This window comes from Vespa velutina, chromosome 1, assembly GCF_912470025.1.
Source record: "Vespa velutina chromosome 1, iVesVel2.1, whole genome shotgun sequence".
In the NCBI taxonomy this organism is placed as follows: domain Eukaryota; kingdom Metazoa; phylum Arthropoda; class Insecta; order Hymenoptera; family Vespidae; genus Vespa; species Vespa velutina.
Genome location: NC_062188.1, coordinates 12,145,458 through 12,165,419, shown reverse-complemented (window position 1 = coordinate 12,165,419; position 19,962 = coordinate 12,145,458). Strand labels below are relative to the sequence as shown.

General features: G+C 29.8%; 4 protein-coding genes across 7 annotated transcripts; 1 reads left to right on the top strand and 3 right to left on the bottom strand.

Moving 5' to 3' along the window:
- Positions 1 to 100: 100 nt before the first annotated feature.
- LOC124946408 (EF-hand domain-containing family member B-like) lies at positions 101 to 2,978 on the bottom strand. Of its 2 annotated transcripts, XM_047487074.1 has the most exons (7): positions 2,749 to 2,978; positions 2,349 to 2,529; positions 1,976 to 2,102; positions 1,272 to 1,758; positions 709 to 1,189; positions 449 to 621; positions 101 to 364 (listed from the first exon to the last, which is right to left on the bottom strand). In XM_047487074.1, exons 1-4 carry the CDS (start codon positions 2,833 to 2,835, stop codon positions 1,581 to 1,583), a joined length of 573 nt encoding a protein of 190 aa, XP_047343030.1. In that variant the 5' UTR covers positions 2,836 to 2,978; the 3' UTR covers positions 101 to 364; positions 449 to 621; positions 709 to 1,189; positions 1,272 to 1,580. The 2 variants fall into 2 exon arrangements, 1 of the variants encoding a protein (XP_047343030.1); XR_007100051.1 differs by lacking the exon at positions 2,749 to 2,978 and having other exon boundaries at positions 709 to 1,557; positions 2,349 to 2,736.
- A 1,750-nt stretch (positions 2,979 to 4,728) lies between these two features.
- On the bottom strand, positions 4,729 to 7,286 carry LOC124952459 (zinc finger protein 391-like). Of its 2 annotated transcripts, none has more exons than XM_047502378.1 (3): positions 7,268 to 7,286; positions 5,776 to 6,351; positions 4,729 to 5,715 (listed from the first exon to the last, which is right to left on the bottom strand). In XM_047502378.1, the coding sequence occupies exons 1-3, from the start codon at positions 7,280 to 7,282 to the stop codon at positions 4,828 to 4,830; spliced, it is 1,479 nt and encodes a 492-aa protein (XP_047358334.1). In that variant the 5' UTR covers positions 7,283 to 7,286; the 3' UTR covers positions 4,729 to 4,827. The 2 variants fall into 2 exon arrangements, with proteins under 2 accessions (XP_047358334.1, XP_047358325.1); XM_047502369.1 differs by lacking the exon at positions 7,268 to 7,286 and adding an exon at positions 6,572 to 7,212.
- Positions 7,287 to 8,764: 1,478 nt separating this feature from the next.
- Positions 8,765 to 15,054, top strand: LOC124952435 (transient receptor potential protein). Of its 2 annotated transcripts, XM_047502315.1 has the most exons (16): positions 8,769 to 9,278; positions 9,352 to 9,496; positions 9,587 to 9,682; positions 9,756 to 9,898; positions 9,988 to 10,189; positions 10,270 to 10,440; positions 10,955 to 11,189; positions 11,261 to 11,413; positions 11,550 to 11,695; positions 11,787 to 11,893; positions 11,982 to 12,239; positions 12,318 to 12,513; positions 12,600 to 12,764; positions 12,861 to 13,083; positions 13,463 to 13,897; positions 14,001 to 15,054. In XM_047502315.1, the coding sequence occupies exons 1-16, from the start codon at positions 9,124 to 9,126 to the stop codon at positions 14,654 to 14,656; spliced, it is 3,486 nt and encodes a 1,161-aa protein (XP_047358271.1). In that variant the 5' UTR covers positions 8,769 to 9,123; the 3' UTR covers positions 14,657 to 15,054. The 2 variants fall into 2 exon arrangements, with proteins under 2 accessions (XP_047358280.1, XP_047358271.1); XM_047502324.1 differs by lacking the exons at positions 11,787 to 11,893; positions 11,982 to 12,239; positions 12,318 to 12,513; ... (2 more) ...; positions 13,463 to 13,897; positions 14,001 to 15,054 and having other exon boundaries at positions 8,765 to 9,278; positions 11,261 to 11,463; positions 11,550 to 11,691.
- LOC124952482 (lysoplasmalogenase-like protein TMEM86A) lies at positions 14,986 to 19,208 on the bottom strand. Its single transcript, XM_047502434.1, has 6 exons — positions 18,837 to 19,208; positions 18,095 to 18,258; positions 17,753 to 17,946; positions 17,572 to 17,687; positions 16,907 to 17,017; positions 14,986 to 16,841 (listed from the first exon to the last, which is right to left on the bottom strand). Exons 1-6 carry the CDS (start codon positions 18,855 to 18,857, stop codon positions 16,722 to 16,724), a joined length of 726 nt encoding a protein of 241 aa, XP_047358390.1. The 5' UTR covers positions 18,858 to 19,208; the 3' UTR covers positions 14,986 to 16,721.
- Between the last annotated feature and the right edge of the window lie 754 nt (positions 19,209 to 19,962).

Below are 19,962 nucleotides of genomic sequence, written 5' to 3'. Positions count from 1 at the left end.
CATATAATTGCATAGATTTACATATTTTAATATCAAATATAAGTTTGAATAACCTAGTGAAATATTGTAAAATTTATAGAACATTATCTAAGTTTGAAATTTATTAAATTTTGTTTACCCAAGTTTTTTGTAACTTTATTTTCTACAAGTATTTTATTTATTGTTATTATTAATATATTTAATATTTGACATTTTTATGAGTTCCATCTGTAGATACATCTAACAAAGAATTAAATGTATCAACACATACACCCTCAGCACCGTCTTTTTGAATTGCTTTCTCCCAGAGTATATCAAAAGTGTTATCAGGAAATGTAATTCCAATATTTTCAAATATACTTCGTATTTCATGTTTACTTCGAAGCTATAAATATTTGTGTTCCATAATATGAATAATTCTATATTAACGAACATAATAGTTTTAAGTTTATAATTTAGTGATCAATACCTTGAAAAAATCTATATGATCCAAGCCATATTTTGTAAAAATATTGGGAAAAATTAAAGCATAAGCATTATCAATCTTTGCATATGATTTTTCATTACAAAAATGATATTTAGTTGGAGTTATGTAAGATTTATTTTCATTTTCATGTAGAGATGACATATCTTCTTTACTTTCTGAAATATGTTATTATTTCTATTAATGGAATAACTATTCAAAACTAATATTACATACACAAATCTTATAAAAAAAAATATTATTACTTTTTGTTATCGGTAATGTGGGAAATGGACATTTCCAATTTAGAAGATCCACTACATCATTATAAAGAAGTTTTCCATTTTGTCGTAATCCTAAAAGATCTAACAATGCTTCAAATAGTTGTCTTTTGGGATGGATATTATAGTTCCCTAAAATTGTAAATACATCTTCTTCTGTTAGGATACCAGTATGTTCCTGAAAATAACAGTAAAGGTTGACATAAAAATTTCTCTTCTATTATGGTTCAAATAGTTGTCTTTCGGGATGGATATTATAGTTCCCTAAAATTGTAAATAGATCTTCTTCTGTTAGGATACCAGTATGTTTCTGAAAATAACAGTATAGGTTGACATGAAAATTTCTCTTATTTCTATTGTGGTGAAAAGAAAAGAAATTTCTTAATCTAAATGGAGAAGGTATAGAGAAAAAAAAGAAAAGAGAAGGTGAATATGTATATTAAAAAATATCCCTGGAAAAATGTTCCTGAAAATACATTAAAAAATAATTAAATGTATATACTGTTTATTCTATTATTAATTATAAGTAATTGTGTAAATATCATTACTTCGTCCAAAGAAGCCAAATTTTCATAAATATCGAAGTAATCGATATATGGAATACGTTTTTTAAGATTATTACGTAAGCTACGCAGATATTGTAAATATTTCCATTTGAAGAGTAACGTTTTGTCTATAGGTGATTCTTGTAGTGCATCAGCTACTGAATCTATTTGTTTTGCCGAGGGTTTACCATATATAGTTGATGGAGATAAACATTTTTTTATCGGATTTCTTCAGAAATTTCAATGATTTCTTTTGTTGACTTTATATTATATTCGATTATTAATTTTACTATAATAATTATATTATTTACATTACTTTATTTGTCCAAGAAGAAGTTGTGTGTCTTTTAAAAAATCTGCTTGAATATAATTGACTAACGTAGTAGCATTATAATCTTTGTCTTGTATAATCTTTTTAATTCGAGATCCTTCTACATCAGCATTATTCTTTTTTCCGAAATATGTATATTTGTTAAAGTGACAATTATAACTATGTGAATAGAATTACTTTTATTAATTTTGATTAAGACGTTAATAAAAATATAATATGCTATGCGAAAGTATTTCTATAGTTTTAAGTGAAATAGATAATTTTTTTATTGAATAAAGTAATTTACTACATTTTTCAAAAATGACAGAGTTTTAATTGTTTGACTTTAAAGAATGTGCGTGTGGTTTCACGAATTATAAATATACAAATATATTACTTTCTAGTAATTTGTGTTCCTTCATCTTCTTGACTTATTTCTTTAAATCTACAGAAATTAACATCTGTGCGCATTATTAGTTTTCTGTCAATTTTGGGAGGATTAATTAAATCCGCCATTGTTGCCTCTAGTAAACAAATGCTCATGTATGTATATACATATATAAGTATATAATATATATATATATATCTTATATTTGTTTTTAAAACGACCCTAAATTAGATCCAAATTAGAATTAAAAATTTTTTTTGTCTATTCTAAGAATATATGTTTAATCAAACTACGGTAAAAAAATAAATAGAATTAATTTGGGATCGTTTTTGAAAGCACAAAATTGATTTTAAAAGTATATTTTTTATATATAAGGCCATACCAGATTTAAATTTTTTTCCGAAAGTTGTTTTTAGGGGATCCATACCGATTGGTAAATGCGGTACTAAATAATGAGTTTTTCCAACTTCTTTATTCCAATAACTTTTCATTACAGTATTTTTCAATTCCCAAACGAGTGTTTGGAATGGTGTTAATAATTGATATTGCAAACATTCTTTTACCTATAAAATAACACTTTAATTACTTCGTTCTTTACAAATTTATCCTAACCTAACCGTATATAATCGCATGTGGTCAATATTCGATAATGTAATTTATTATATGGTTTCAGTTACAGTTAGAGGCATTCACTTCTGCTTGATACTCGAATTTTAATCTTAACAAAGTTAGATTATAGAGAATTATAATATTTTGTAATAATAAAAATTATTTTTACATACGGTCGAATTAGAGTCCGAATTTTTATTATATTTTGAATTAAGTTTTTCAGATAAAATATGAAACGAATTTGTGTTCGAGTTTGCCATTATTTTAATTATTTCTAAGACAGTAAGTAACGAATAAATAAAATATTGATGAAAGTTCACGGTAGCTGATTAATACGTGTTCGTAAGTTCAACATTTTATTAAAACAAAAGAAAAAACATTGGTATAAAAAGACGTCTATTATTCTTTTATTCCATCTATTATTCTGAAAACAGATGTAATTAGAACTATACTACAATAATATATATATATTTTTTTATATAATGTTTTATACACACATATATATATATATATATATATATATATAATATAATTTATCTATATATTTTATCTGCAATATATATATATAATATATATAATGGAAATTATAGGTATTATGTATATATGTATTATATATCGAAAATTAGATCAAAGATTTTGATTTGTACTAAGCAAGTGGAATATAAAATATGTTCTGAGATAATTTTGAGATCAGCTTGTCGTATTGCAGCGTATTACTTCGCTAACAAATTATACCGATTACGATACGATTCCAATTCTTAATTAGAATAATATATGATTATGTAAATTTTTAGTAAAAGTAATCAGAGATAGATACGTTGTATACCTGCACTGATGATAGTAAAAAAAAAGATATAAAAAGAATCACGCATATGCATTGGAAATAAGAAAGTAAATAACGAAACCGGTTTTTTTTTCGGTGAGTGATGAAGGCCACATGTAAAACATCAACTGATCGAAGGACGAATATAGTTTTATTTTCTTTTATTTCTGTTTCTTTTTATTTTATTTACGTGAATAGTTTTAATCGACTTCGGTCTATATCATTTAATGCATTTGTTATATAATAATACATTTGTGGAAAAAGAAAAATGAAAGGAATTCATAGAAGCAAAAATAATTTAATATCAAAGGACGCAAAAGGATTCTTTCGGTCAAGTTTCTTCGTATACTTATACATATTATATTTATGTACATACGTATATGTATATGTATATGTATATGTATACGTATGTTCAACCACTTCACTTGAAGCTCACTCCTTCTCTCGTGTCACTTAATTATCGCTCGCAATTAAGCGTTTGTTTTATTGAATTCGGAGATATGTGTGCTCACAAAGTAAGAAAGATCATGAGAAAGATCAGCTACACGTTCGGACTGGATTAACGTCGCTCGAGTATACAGTTAAAAATATATACCACTGGCTTAATCACGAGACTACATAATTGCGTTGTCAAGCTAACACTCAACAATAACAACATAACAGATTCAGCTCCGTTTTCTCTTTAACCGAGAATCTTCTTCTTTCTCCTTCTTCCTCATTCATCTTCTTTTTTGTACATATACGAATATCTTCCTTTCCTCTTTCTGTACATCTTTTTCTAGGGATAATACTTTCCATATAGAAAGATTACAAGATAAAAATGAATAGGTGGTCATTTAACCGTCTGGAAGATCAAGTCAGAGCAATACTAATTTTAACAGTTAGTTACTTTGATATAAATGTTTGAATTTTTTAATGGGTTCATGCAGACAAATTTCATTTTAGAAAAATATGACGAAATATATGCTTTGACTTTAAATATTTATATTCAAATCGAGATTCCTTTGTAGAATTTTCATTCATTATCTTTATCTCTCTGCCTCTCTCTTGATATCTCTTTCTGAGATTATCCTTATTCACGAGTTAAGAATAAAGATTTAAAGATAAAAGCATAAGGCGAATGGACGGTCGTTTAAGAGTCTAGAAGATTAAGGAGATAATTATGAGATTTCCTTGCCATGGGAAAGGTCATGTACCGTGTTTGATGTGATTCCGAGTCATGCTACTCTCCTTTTGTTAATAAAAATATATTTTCACGATATATATCGCGTTTCGATTTATCGGAAAAAGGGTTTAGTGAAATAATAAAAATGAAAAAACGTATAATATATATAGATAAAAAAAATTGTTTTAGTCTCGTTCGCAAGTTATACAATTGATTTCGAAATGTTTACATTTGCTTTTTATAAAGCATAGATTATTTTGTCAATTAGAGTTTCATCTTCTTCGAATTATCAATCAGAATTATGGAATTTATTTCGTATGTACATTTCTTAAAATGTGTTCTCATATTGCTACTTTGGGAAAAATTGAGACCACATTTGGAACATGAATAAGGTTTGGATCCAGTATGAGAGTTGAGGTGAGTCTTTAAATGGTGCTTCTTAGTGAAGGCCTTGGAACAGAGATTACATTGATAAGGCTTCAACCCAGAATGAAGCTTCGTGTGAAGCGTCATGTTCGATCTATCCGCAAAAGCCTTCTGACAGATGTGACATCGATAGGGTCGTTCGCCAGAATGGGTCCTGAGATGCTGTTTAAGAAGCATTTTCCGCGAGAAAGCTTTACCACATTGTTCGCAACTGTGTGGCTTCAAACCGGTGTGTATCTTAGCATGCATATTATAAGCCACTCGTTGATTGAAACTCTTGCCGCATATGAGACAAGCGTATTCCTTACGATTACGATGGATCTTCATGTGCGAGCTAAGGTAACCACGATCGTTGAAGTATTTCCCGCATTCCGGGCAACTCGCCGCGAATTCCTGTGTACCCTCGTGCATGCTACGATGGTACTTGTAATTGCGCAACTGCGAAAATTCTTTCCCACAATCAGCACAACGAAATGGTTTCTCTTTTTTCGTCTCTTCTTTTTCGTTCCTTCGAAGATCCTTACAAGGATCTTCGAGATTTTCTCTTTCAGATTTTCTCCCTGATGTCTTCTTTTCTCGAACTTCTTTGGATAGGTACGTCGTATCGATGGAATCGACGATACTTTCGAAAGAAGAATGTTGCTTGGTAGAATCGTCGTATTGAACACCATACGAAGTTACGCTGATTTTATCTTCTTTCAACTTGTCCGTTAGTTTATCGGTATTCTGCAATAGTCATTGATAAATACTAAATAAGGAATGAAGATGTAAATAAAGGATACTTACGAGACTATTCGTCAGATTCGATCGAACTTTTGGCGAATGATGAAGTTTGACGATTTGACGCCAAGGTGATGCCGTCACACAATTCGCTACGTGGCGACGACGTCGATCGGTTTTCCACCATCTTTCCTCGGAGTAAACTATATCCTTGTTTATCCATGGATAATCTACTTTGTTAGATGATTCCAATTTGTCTGAATATTTCAATGACGTCAATTGTGTCTCCCAAGAGTCTTCTGTTCGAAATTTAAGCGATTCTAGAGGATGTTCAGTGACTCTACTTAAGTCCAAAGACATTTCATACGGTGGATGACTTGGGCCAACCTTGAAATCGAAGGTATACGATGTATTCTCTCGATCAAATGTATTGTAGACGATCGCAGCAGGCAGGGGTGGAAGACATATGTGTAAGACTGTAGCTGTTCGTAGAAATGCGTTCAATCTTGCTCGTGATACTTTCGTACTACCGGTATAGATAAAATCGAGGATTGCCGATAATTCCGTTGATTCGATCTCTGCTAATACGATGGTTATAGGTTCTCGATGATTCGACGATTTGTTATCAGCCTCCAAAATTTTCTGTGGTGAATACAAAGAAAGAAATATAATACTAGGTCATACCACTTTTTTTCTTTACATCTTTTTTTTCTTTTTCTTTTTTTTGGATAGTACTTGACAATTGAAATAATAACCAGGGCATCAAAAAATTTTAATGATCTCTGTCGATGCGAATGTGCGAGAATTATGTAACGCGATTTAATGAAGTAACAAAAAGATTGACAAGAAAAAAAGAACGAACCTGTAGGTAAGGACTAGCAGCTGAAAGAACGAGTCGATGCGTCAAAAACCTTTCACCACCGAAGCAACAAAGAACGACGTCCGCGCATGTTCGGGATGGTGTTGCTCCTTTTAGAAAATTTTCTATATCCGGCGACGTTTTTCCATAAAGACATATAGTTTCTCCCATGATTTATTAATTTATTACAATCAATATATATATATATATATGTAATGTATGGTATATATAATGAAATTATATTGAAAAATATATATTATATTTTCTCAAAAGAATCAACTTCTTCTTTCTACCTTACAATCTTTAGTTTTCTGCATTTCTAATGACTCTATTGCACGTTGATTTCATTGATGATCTTTTATAGCAATGCTCTTACCGATCGATGATCGATTCTTATCTTCGATTCACTTTTAATAGTTCTCAATGAAATAATACTCTATAGATAATATAATTAACACGATCAGCTGAGTTTTACTTTTATATTATATGATTTTATTATTTCCATTTTTTTTCTTTCTTTTTTTTCTTTTCACATATTTACGCTATTTCACGGTACATGAACGATCGACGGTGATCGTATCGCACGATCGACGAACATTCGAAAGACTTCGACCGTCCGTGGAGACTATCTTTTCTCCATATGATCTTTTCTGAATGAAGCGAGAAGACGAGGTGTGACTTGTCTCCTACCATGCTTACCTTACCCTCTCCCATTCTCTTTACAACCCTTCCTAGTGGTAACTCGTGACTTTGAAATAAAGAACATTTTAAGAAATGACTTTCTCCAAAAAGAAAAAGAAAGAAAAGAAAAAAAAAAAAGAAAGAAAATTTTATATCTTCCATCAATCTTCTTCTCGTTAAATTTAATAGCATACGTTTCAATTCTTATCTTCAAAATAGTATCGTATTTCGATCTTTTGTTTTAAACAATATAGAATCAATCATTTGTTTATTTATAACCTCTTGTATATGTTGTAAGTGTAACCAAAGGACGAATTTTTAGGTCAAGACGAGGGTGTATATTCAATTTAATATTTCAAAATTTTTCGAAAGTAAAAAAAATTGAAACGAAATTATTATGGTTCTTAGCGGTATCGACGCTAAAATAAAAGCTTGGACGCCTCCGACATCTTACAAATTTCAAGATAACATCATCTCTTCGGATCATGCAACAAAGAAGGTGTTTATACCGTCTTATGAAAAGTACGTATGTATTCGTATCGTGTCCTCGAAATTATCCTACGATGTATTTCTTCGTAAGGATACACAGCATGCATATTTATGTATACTTATTTATAATTGTGTTGGGCAAGAATGAAGTGTGACACAACGCTCGAACGCTTATGCAAATTCATCTTGATGATCTTGATTTCAAAACCACGCCCGAAAGAAATATATAATTCGATGTATTACGTTTTCGTAGAGAGAGACGCCCGTGCATCGAGTTACTATTGTCGAATGAATATCAGCGAATTTGGTGGCAAGAAAAGAAAGTTTGGGAGAAGGCAGTTATTCCAAAGGCGAGCTCGAATAAATTATTATTACGAATGGTATGAGTGCATGTTTTGCAAATTAATTTAATTCATATCATAGGATTAAGTTCGAAATTAAATATTTTCTAGACAATTAAAAAGAAGAGAAAAAAAGAATAATTATCCGCCTACCTTTCTGATGTTTAAATTGACAAAGAAACAGAAAAAGAGAGAAAATTTGGATTTAGATAAAAAAAATCGTGTACTCTTCAAAAATGTCATGGATAAAACTTATACGTGCAAATCTTTTGTATTGTTTTAAATAATCCATGTTGAATAAAATAATAAAAGATATCTGAAAGTTCTTTCGAAAAAAAAAAATTATATGAATTCACATTGATTGAAAGAGCAAATTGGAAAAAAGAAAATTTTTTAAATGGTTATTACGTTGAAGCTTCATTGAAACGAATTCATTCGAAGACCTTGGATTAAATTAATCGTTTTATCCTCTTCCGATCCAGTTTTCCATTAATCCTAAAAATAAGTTTTACGATCTGTATCTACTGAAGTATATAACACGGATCAGAAACATATATAAATGGTTATGTCGTGAAATGGTAGAAATCAGTATCAGAAACACGTGTTTCTTTTGCATTCTATATATCTGTACTTAATCCGCTGTCGAGATCCCCACCTGCTGAACGATGTAAGGTTTCGGTAAGCTTCAGCGTGCTTTTATTGTACCAGTACAATTCATAAGTGTTGCCTCGTATGTTACCGTTTTAATACGTCCCCATGGAGCAATAAAATTTTTATAACAAGGTGCATCGAATAAAAAGAGTTTAAGTAATATTTCGTCATCGATAACGAATTCGTATCGTTGAGTGTAAAAATTGTTTAAAGTGACTGTAAGAATACATGCTGATTCGATAGTTCGGTGATAACTATTTTTTCAGTTCTAATTGATTTAAAAAAGAAAAAAAGTAAAAAAAAAAATTTCAAGATAAAGAATCGCCAAGGAAGCGACGATCCCGAATGAATCCTGTTATGTTTTGACGAAAGTGAACTTGCAGAACGTGAACTATGAATCCATCTGAATCACAGCAGGATCTTCTTAGCAATGAAGCCAGAGCACCTTCCGTACAATCGCTAAATCCACCGCCTGATTATGTTCTCGGACCCGTTGAAAAGCACTTTCTATTGAGTGCGGAAAGAGGTGACTGTGCAACTGTCAAAAGGTATAGAAAAATAATCCAATGTTCGTAATTACAATAATAAAAAAAAATCAATAATGAGAATCATATTAAATAGGTTATTAGAAGAAAATAAGGATAATCCAGATATTTTGAATATAAATTGTGTGGATCCATTAAATCGATCAGCTTTAATAGCAGCCATCGAAAATGAAAATATTGAGCTTATTAAATTGCTCCTGGAATTAGGAATACAAGTGAAGGTTATAATAATAAAAAATTAAATATCTTTTCGTGCAGTTTTAGCAATAATTATATTTTGCATTAATTACAGAAATTGAATTAAATTATAGGATGCACTTTTACACGCCATCAAAGAAGAATATGTAGAAGCCGTGGAGATTTTATTAGAATGGGAAGAAAAAATCCATATTGTAGGCCAACCTTACGTAAGTTCAAGAACGAGTTAAATCAAATTTGTAACATATTTGAAATATAAATCAAGATTGATATTTCTTTTAGAGTTGGGAAGCCGTAGATAGATCTTCATCTAATTTCACTCCTGACATAACTCCGCTAGTATTGGCAGCACATAAAAATAATTATGAAATTCTGAAAATACTTTTGGATCGAGGAGCGACACTTCCTACACCTCACGATGCCAGGTCACTTTTTTTTAATGACAGATAAATCTTTACTATAAGATTTTTATATCTAATGTTTTTTTTAATGTGATTGCTCTACGACTTTCTAGATGTGGCTGCGACGAGTGCGTTATTTCGAGCGAGGAAGACTCCCTTCGGCATTCACAATCTCGTATAAACGCATACAGAGCCTTAACATCACCGTCTCTTATCGCTCTATCTTCGAGAGATCCTCTTTTAACGGCTTTTGAACTTTCATGGGAATTACGTCGTCTCAGTCGAATGGAACAAGAATTCCGATTTGAGTATAATGTAATTTTTTTTCAACTACTCTGTTTTTCAATTCTGTTCGAATAAATTTGATTTGTCTAAATATTTTAATATATTTTCAGGAAATGCGAGAGCAAACGCAACATTTTGCAACTGCATTATTGGATCATGCACGTACGTCATACGAATTAGAGATTATGCTTAACTATAATCCTACTGGAGATAATTGGGAACCCGGAGAACGACAAACTTTAGAAAGACTAAAACTAGCTATAAAATATAAGCAAAAGCAGGTAAACGTATACATAGAGTTTTACCGGATTAATGTTTGAAATTTTTAGGAATGATGAAGAAAGATATAAACATTAATATCAAATCAGATATCCAAGTCCGAAAATACCCTAGTCAAAAATTATTGGGCAAAACCACATTAGCCAAAATGGAATAAGAAAACATAATTATTTATACTAGAGCATTATCTACTATCTTATTACATTATATTATACCAAGATAAGATATATACGTTTATGTAGATTATAAGATTATACATAGGGTATTTTATCTGATATTGATGGTTGTGTCCTTCTTCATCATTCCCGAAAATTTGAACATCATCTCAGAAGTAGCCCCTAAATATATTTTCTTTTATACATGCATGTTTTATACTTGCAAGGTGTTGCCTACCATAAAGAACTCATCCTTCCGGAGAATTCATTTAATATATACTCACACACTTTGAATATTGTGCATTTTATCCAAAAATGTTTCAAATAAATCTTATACTGATTAATTTTTCTTGCTCTTCAGTTCGTAGCTCATCCGAACGTACAACAATTATTAGCAGCTATTTGGTACGATGGTCTACCTGGTTTCAGAAGAAAAAGTATGATCGGTCAACTAATTGAAGTTGGAAAACTCGGTGCTATGTTTCCTGTGTATAGTACAATTTATATGATGTCTCCTACTTCACAAATGGGTTTGTTTATGAAAAAACCATTTGTCAAGTTTATTTGTCATTCTTCGTCTTACGCTTTTTTTCTCAGTAAGTAAATATTTTAATTCTCTTTTTATCGCGTACACGTTTTATAAGGAAAAAATCGATATAAATTACAGTGTTACTCGGAATGGCATCTCAACGGATTGAATATTTGGCTATCGAATTATTTGGTAATGTATGGATGCGAGAAATACTTGCTGGATGGAAGAGACGAGAGCGAGGTTGCATTCCGGGTTTTGTTGAATCTGGCGTTATTATCTACGTAATAAGTAAATCAATTTTATTTTGATTTGAAAAAAAGAAAATATCAGGAAAAATGGTGATTTATATAATGAAGATACATAATTTATAGGAATACATTTGGCAATAAGCACAAATTAATTGTTACTTTTATAAATACCGTAGGTTTAGTGATTGGAGAAATAAGATCATTATGGTCGGACGGATTAATCGAGTATGTATCAGATTTATGGAATATAGTGGACTTTATACAAAATACGTTTTACGTTATATGGATAGGTATGAGAATGACTGCTTGGTTTATAGTACAGGTACAGTTTTGATTATGCTCTACTGTTCTTTTTTTTTATTCATTTCGAACTTGGACTCTGTACTTGGATATTATTTTTTTGATTTACATAGAGAGAATATTGGAGTGGAGAGGATCCTTGGTATCCAAGGGATAAATGGCATGCCTTCGATCCTATGCTTCTCTCGGAAGGAGCCTTTGCCGCTGGAATGATATTTAGGTAAATTTTTTTATCAACTATCATAATAAATATTTCTCAAAATTGTACAAATTTCCCTATATAATTTTTTTACATCTATATATTTCAGTTTCTTGAAACTCGTTCACATATTCAGTGTAAATCCACATCTCGGACCTTTACAGATTTCTTTAGGTAGAATGATAATAGATATTATTAAATTTTTCTTTATTTATACACTCGTTCTATTCGCTTTTGGCTGTGGTATGAATCAATTAATGTGGTATTATGCTGACTTGGAAAAGATGAAATGTTATCATATGCCTAACGGATTGCCGGATTTTGATAATCAAGAAAAAGCTTGCTCGATATGGCGAAGATTTGCTAAGTATAAAAAAGATATTTTTAATCCTTCGAATAAAATCAAATATGATTTACTAAACGTATTTATTTATTTTATTTTTAGTCTTTTTGAAACCTCACAGTCACTATTTTGGGCAAGTTTTGGTATGGTAGATTTGATGTCTTTTGATCTAACCGGAATAAAAAGTTTTACAAGATTCTGGGCTCTGCTTATGTTTGGATCATATTCGGTCATCAACGTTATTGTATTACTCAATATGCTAATTGCTATGATGTCTAATTCCTATCAGATCATTTCGGTATTGTTATAAAATAGTAAAAGTGTTACCATTCCTAATAAAGAAGGAAACAGGGAAGAAAATGAACGTAATTTTGTTATTTTTAGGAAAGAGCTGATACAGAGTGGAAATTTGCACGAAGTCATCTTTGGATGAGTTACTTTGAAGATGGTGACACTGTGCCACCACCGTTTAACATGGTTCCAACGAGTAAAACTTTTGACAAGATTCTTAAATGTGGCAAAACTTCACGACCTACACGGTCTTTAATCGTAAGTATATTTAATCTTTTGCACTTTATATATTCTCATGTCATTTATATGATTTTTAAAGGAAACGTTTCTGCTAATTATAAACTCGTATTTTAGAAAAAATCACGAGAGAAAGCAATGATCAGGCATGACACCGTAATGCGATTACTTATTCGTCGTTACGTGACAGCGGAACAAAGAAAACGTGATGAATTTGGTATTACGGAAGACGATGTCATGGAAATTCGACAAGACATTTCGACATTACGATATGAATTAATCGACATTCTCCGTCAGAATGGAATGCGAACGCCGACTCTTGATAAACAGGACGCTGCATGTTGGTAGCAATTAGTATACAATGTTTTACTAAAAATCACTACTATTTAAAATTTTAATTTAAAGTTAAAATTTAAACTTACTAGTTAAATTTTAAACTTATTTATACAAAATGTAGAATTTCAATGAGAACACCTAAATATCTCCCTTATTTATTTTATGGAAGAAGTCCTTAATCCTTAATTCTTGAAATCACTTCAAAAAAATAAGTTTAGAAAACAAATTATCTTATCGCTATATGTGCCCTATTAAATAATATAATCTTGTCCTAAGGACTTCTTTCATAAAACCATAGATAACGAAAATATTTAGGTATTCGAACTTAAATGCCCCATCCTATATATACTTAGATATATAAACTAATGTATATTTGTTCGTAGTATCTGGTAAAAAGGGTCGAGTAATGGAACGTCGCTTGCAAAAGGATTTCCAGATTGGTATAGTAGAAGGCATCGTGAATGCAGTTATACAAGCAAATGAAAAAGAACCGAAAGATGTGTTCAGTCAAATTGCTAAAGCGATCGGACGTAAAGGTAGCGGTAGTAAAAAGAAAGATTGGAATGCCGTTGTTCGACAGAACACGTTTGCTAAAGATCCAATAGGAAGTTCGAATGAGGCATTCGCAAAGCAAACGAGACGGAGTATTCGTAGAAGTATGCGGGGTCAAGCAAATTCCGATTTAGCCTCTCTTGATCCTAATCGTTTGCTCGAATATAATCCAAATCTATCCGAAGTGACGCCTACGACGAGAATCGCTTATGCCAAATTCATGATGAAACGAATTAAGCAGATTGATGAAGTTGAAGATACGGAAGGTCAGTTAATAATATATAGATACTCAATTTGTATGTACATTAAAACATTTGTTGAGTAAATCCAATTTTGTTGAGGGTAATAAAAATGAAAATGATGAAACAGAAACTGAAGCAGAAGGAGAAGGAGCAGGAGAAGGGAAGAATGCAACTTCCTCTCAAAGATCAAGTGTGAAGGTAAAAATGTCCGAAGGTGAACGTCCAAAGTTAATTTTGTCAGAGTCTCTGAAGAAAGGAATATTAAAATCAATGAGCGCTGGAAGTATCGATAAACAGGGTGATAAGTTAACACCAGATGGAAAGCCTGCAGAACTTAGAACTCCATCGCCAATACCTGAAGATCCGAGAGAGGATGATGTCAGCAAGATATCAGACGAGACACAAACCTCAGCAAGTAAATCTGGCAAAGCTGATGAAGGTAAGGCAACCCAAGAACCAACCAAGGATCAAAATGTAGATGATGGAAAAAAAAAAGAAGAAGAAGAAAAGAAGAAAGAAGAGGAAGAGAAAAAGAAGAAAGAGGAGGAAGAGAAAAAGAAGAAAAAGGAGGAAGAGAAAAAGAAGAAAGAGGAAGAAGAGAAAAAGAAGAAAGAGGAGGAAGAGAAAAAGAAGAAAGAAGAGGAAGAGAAAAAGAAGAAAGAGGGAACAGATAAAGAAGTACCAAAGACTTCAAAGCAGCAAGAAGATAATGTTCCAGTGGCTACAACAAAATTACGTGGAAAGTCTAAAGCGACCGGTCAAATTATGGGCGGTTGGATTTAAACGTTTTCTTAATTGATTTTCCAAAAAATTGATAACATAAACATACCGATATCTTTAACTTTCGAATGATTACTGATAATCATATATCTTTCGAATTATCAATGACATTAATTCATACATATATGAATCGTTATAACAGGCACATTCAAAGCATATTTCATTTGTAGATAACATCCAAGTTATTTTGGTAAAAAGACAGAAATGTGTTTACAACGCTCTTCTCTCTAACTTATTATATTAAATTACGCTTCTCGCGCTGTATTTACGTCACATTTCGATAATTTAGAGATATTGTAAGATTAAAAATGATATAAATCCTCTAACCATAATTAATTTTTTGAAATCATATTTATTGTATAACACATTGTGTACGTAATAACATTCATTTTTAACACTAAGAGTTTCTATGAATTCTTCACAAAGACTTATTTATTATACCTTCTTGGATATTGTGTCTAACTCTCTACTATACGGCAGTTAGAGGTGAAAGAGTAAGCTTAAAGATAAATGATATGAACATTGTATTATATTGTAATTTGCAGTGCTATATCATTATATAATATATAAATATATATATATATATATATATATATATATATATATATATATATATGTATATATATATTATATATATATGTATGTATATTACAATCTTAACGACTTTGTTTAAAACGTAGATTTGTACAATATGAAATCTTAGTAGTATTTCTGCTTTATTATCACTAAAATATATTGCCCATCTTGTCTATTCAAAATACATTTTATCTATTACATTACATTATATATACTCTGATATATCAACAAATATATTACACCACAGTAACTAATTGCGAGCTAGAATACATATAGGAATATTACATACATACATACATGTACATAAGTTGTACATACATATAAATATTGAATCATTAAAAATCATTCTTCATACTTCAAATAATATTTGCATCAAATACAATTTAATATTTATATATAGCATACGTTTAGGAATATTGAAAGATAACCCTATTCAAATTAGTCATTTACTAAATCGTAATAATAATAAATTTTATCATTGAACGATTAATTTTTCAATTTTCTGTTCACACCTTTAAATAAACTAATATTTTATATATAGAAAATCTGTCATCATCTGTTCTATTTTCGTTTCTACACATGTCTATAGAACAAACATTACATGATTTTGTTGCCATATAGAATACAAAATATCTGACACATTTCTTTTTAGAAAATTCTTTTTAAAATGTACAGACTCATTGTAACATTTAGAGTTGTGATGTAATGTTTTTCATTATTATGTCATGAAGGGATTACACACAGAGTGTAAGGCAAGTATAATCAACTGTCTAATAGATGGTACTATATCAATTGATATTGGTCCGAAGAAATGGTATGCAAATATACATAATTATAGAGATCTTGTCATGAAAGAACATGACTTTATAGTATCAATAACTGAATAATAAGCATTTTGTTTTCATAAAAATATATATAACAACAACTTTACTAGGAGAAAGTATGTGCAAAGTTTATATACTTTTTTAAAAGGATAAAAAAATGTTTACTGTTATTAAACTAAGAATTGTTCGTACTAAGCTCATAAAGAGTAACACTATTCATTAAGAGAAATATTTGCTATTATTATAACAATGAACATATCTAACGGTTTTATATCAACGATTTTTAAATCACACATGCACAAACGTGCATGCAGGTATAACAATAGATCCATTAGCTACATCGATTTAGTGGATAAAAGTATTTCCAAATACATTTACTAATATACTGATATTCTCAAATACATCTTTCATTATATGTGTGATATAGTATTATATCTAAAGTGACACTGTATATATATATATAGTGAGTTGTTGAAGATAAATTCATGCCTATATTATTGGCAGTGATAGATTAATAGTATTATAGAATAGAGAAAAAAACTTTACCACATATAAAGTAATATCTCTAATTATAAAGATATACTCTACATCTATCAATTTAATATTTTTATACTTCTAAAATTCATTGCCACCTATTTTTCTATGTCATTCTAAAAGATAACTTTGTTTTATTTTCTGATTTTACCAACAGGCTTTGTACTATCAACAGTATTGTAATTATTTTTTGAATCTACTGCACTTAAAGCTATTCCTAATTGAGCTGTGTAATATGTCAACATGATAGACACCTGAAAGCAAAGTAAAATTGTTGGATTATTTAACTAATGTAAATTGAGTAAATGTTTAAACATACCTGAGAGTACGGTAATGGATTACGAAAATAATGGATACCAAGTAGTGTATCAGATATTAGAAAGCATATACTGCCAACACAGCTGCATAATTTTGTCCATGTCCATAATTCCTAATAAACAAAAATACAAATATATACTTTAACACAGATACTATGATAGTAAAATATGAATTAACTTAGATTTATTTGAAAGATCTGATTTTTTGAAATTATGAAATTATAAACTGTAGGGAGACTACTTTTATGATTACCAGTGATAAAGAAGAAACACTTTGAACATATATTCTATTAATACATACATGTACATTTGACTCAATTGAAGTGACCCTAACTCTTCACTTAATAAAAAGTAACAAGATAATGGATTACTAGATTTATTGCAATGAATTCTATATAGATAGTTGAAAAAATTGCTGCTACATTGGAAAATCATAAAAATTAAAATATTCGTTTAGAAAGATCTGAAAAACAACAATAAATTATAATTGCAGATAATAGCATATAGAGATAAGATACAATAGGGGCATATATAAACAACAAAGATAATTGTCCACTTGAAGATAAATAAAATAGATCTCTATAGAAAGATTTCAACTAAATCAATAATTCTTTAAATTTTAAAATAATTATTATTTAATATGAGAAATGAAATAATTTATACTAACCCCAAAAAATTGTACTCGTGAGATGGCTCTCCATGCCATTGTAGTTAATAACACTGTATAAATCGGAACACCTATGACTAGAATACCACTTAGACCAGGCATTAAAAGACATATGACTGAAACATAGGATTTTTGTTATTCCATGTTATACTAATAGCATAAATATCAAGATATTTTTTACCTAGGGAACATAATGTGTACATTATAGCACCAAGTACCAAATTTATCGGTTTAAAACCAAATGCATAGATGTACATGATTTGAGCAATAGCAAACATGCACATTCCTGCAATGAAACAATTCGGCCATACTAGCAAAGCATCTCCTATACAACTGAAGACTAAACCTGTTAAAATACGTCTAGAAAAAGTATACCTGTAAATTATAAAAATATGTATTTATACAATATATGTATTTATATAAAAACATATATTTATACAAATGCTTTTACAATAAGTAATTATTTACTTACAATTAATATAATTTTATAAATAAATGCAATATGAAATTATATCAAACTTACTCTTTGGATAAACTAATTCCATGTAACAAAACAAATATGATAAGACTTATTATTGGCAAACATTTGAAGCATGCTGTTAATAAAGACGGCTGCTCTGCTAATAGTACAAAATATACAGACACACTTTTAAAAAATGGAACTAATTTTGGGCCAACACTTTTTATCTGCAACATAAAGGATTCTATACTCGTACAATATTTATAATTAACAAAAACAATAATTTAGGACATATTTGGTTCTTCCTAAAAGTATAAATAGTATAATTATATTTAATTACAAACAGCAAATGAAAAAAGATAACTTTTAGTCTTTAGTAAACAAGATTAAATTTATCAAACTGATATAATGATATATGTTAAATAAAGTAGTATATGTGCAAGTATGATAACATAGAGACAAAGAAAATAACAAACAAAGGAAAAGAGAGACAGAAAGAAAGAGAGAAAGAGAAAGCAAACTTCTATTTATATTCCAAAAAAAATAAATCACATTTATCGCTGTAATAACTTTATTCAAACGTAAATATTGAATTTTAATTCCATAATCACAAAAAACAAAAACGAATCATTTTTTCAAATTTCATGTTTCAAACCGACGTTTTTTTCTTTGTTATATTTCTGATTGATAACAATGAAAAAGAAAGACACAACTGAAGTTGCTTATGCGTTATATTTCTGATATAAATATAGCGTAATGAAAACATTGATGGAATGAGAAAACTATTTTCATTATATTTACTAACCACTTGTGTTGGCGATGACATTTCGTAGGAACCAATTACTAATAACAATTATTAAAAGATTGTCAAATATGTTTTTGTATCAACGATATCCAAAGCATATGTCGTCTGCTAGCAGCGTATAAGACGCTTCCCAGCGCGCTATGCGAAGAACAATGTCGAACACAGACTATCAATTGATCGTATCCAGTACTGCCCAACATGACGATATTATCTAATGGTATTCATTGTGTCCTCTTCTAATCCTATTAAAGGCATTACGAACGTCACACTAATCAAATATATCGTCAAGATTAAACCGATACAACTCCATTATGGCACGTTCCATTGTGAATCGCCGGATGATACTGCGTTAATCCTATATATTTTTTTTATTTATGTTTTTAATATGCATTTCTTCCCCCTCCTCTTTTTCTCTTCTACTCATTACACGGCAAACGTAGAATTTACGCGCGAAAAAAGATAAAAATACATCGAATACCTAGAAATGAATAACAGAACGACAAAGAAATATCAATAATTTTTTATTCATAAAAATGTTAAATTCATGAAAGATCAAGACCTTCGATGATCTTTCCTATCATTACTATTCTAATGATGCAATATGTATAAAACATATTTAGGATTCTAATGATCTAAACTTTGTACAAGTAAGTATAGGAATCGATAGTCAATATACAAAACTTCTTTTTTTATAGAGATTTTACTAATTTTGATTTATCTGAAAAATATAAATGAAATATTTTTCAAGTTGAATTATGTAATTATTTCATTTTTATTGCAATATATATTAGAAATAAATACGTATCAAAATATTGTGCAAAATAATAATCCATAAACAACCTAATATTATTTATTAAGTTTACATTCGCATCTTAAATATTTTTAAAAATTTTGCTATATATTAGAAAATTATTCTAATTAAACATATATCCTTTAATAAATTATTTCTTTTGAACTTGTATTACATATAGAACATAGGTGACGCTTATGTTGTTAATCTGTGGCGATCTCGTTGCGACTGTTACGCCTTCTCCGGCAAGACACATAACTAATACGTCCGTGTCATCAACACACACGTAAAAAACCAACCAAAATGAAAACACAAAAAGGCCGAAAACAAAAGATG

Excerpts from the sequence above, each read along its gene's own strand:
- LOC124952459 (XM_047502369.1), bottom strand. The coding sequence starts at position 6,739 with ATGGGAGAAACTATATGTCTTTATGGAAAAACGTCGCCGGATATAGAA. Across the intron at positions 6,352-6,571 it reads CTGCTAGTCCTTACCTACAG|AAAATTTTGGAGGCTGATAA; the intron begins GTTCGTTCTTTT and ends TATTCACCACAG. Across the intron at positions 5,716-5,775 it reads CGAATCTGACGAATAGTCTC|AATACCGATAAACTAACGGA; the intron begins GTAAGTATCCTT and ends TGACTATTGCAG.
- LOC124952482 (XM_047502434.1), bottom strand. The coding sequence starts at position 18,857 with ATGTCATCGCCAACACAAGTG. Across the intron at positions 18,259-18,836 it reads TGTCATCGCCAACACAAGTG|ATAAAAAGTGTTGGCCCAAA; the intron begins GTTAGTAAATAT and ends TTTATGTTGCAG. Across the intron at positions 17,947-18,094 it reads GGAATTAGTTTATCCAAAGA|GTATACTTTTTCTAGACGTA; the intron begins GTAAGTTTGATA and ends TATAATTTACAG.
- LOC124946408 (XM_047487074.1), bottom strand. The coding sequence starts at position 2,835 with ATGGCAAACTCGAACACAAATTCGTTTCATATTTTATCTGAAAAACTT. Across the intron at positions 2,103-2,348 it reads CGGAAAAAAATTTAAATCTG|AGGCAACAATGGCGGATTTA; the intron begins GTATGGCCTTAT and ends TTTGTTTACTAG. Across the intron at positions 1,759-1,975 it reads GGAACACAAATTACTAGAAA|TTATAATTGTCACTTTAACA; the intron begins GTAATATATTTG and ends CTATTCACATAG.
- LOC124952435 (XM_047502315.1), top strand. The coding sequence starts at position 9,124 with ATGAATCCATCTGAATCACAGCAGGATCTTCTTAGCAATGAAGCCAGA. Across the intron at positions 9,683-9,755 it reads ATATTGTAGGCCAACCTTAC|AGTTGGGAAGCCGTAGATAG; the intron begins GTAAGTTCAAGA and ends TATTTCTTTTAG. Across the intron at positions 12,240-12,317 it reads ATATGGCGAAGATTTGCTAA|TCTTTTTGAAACCTCACAGT; the intron begins GTATAAAAAAGA and ends TTTTATTTTTAG.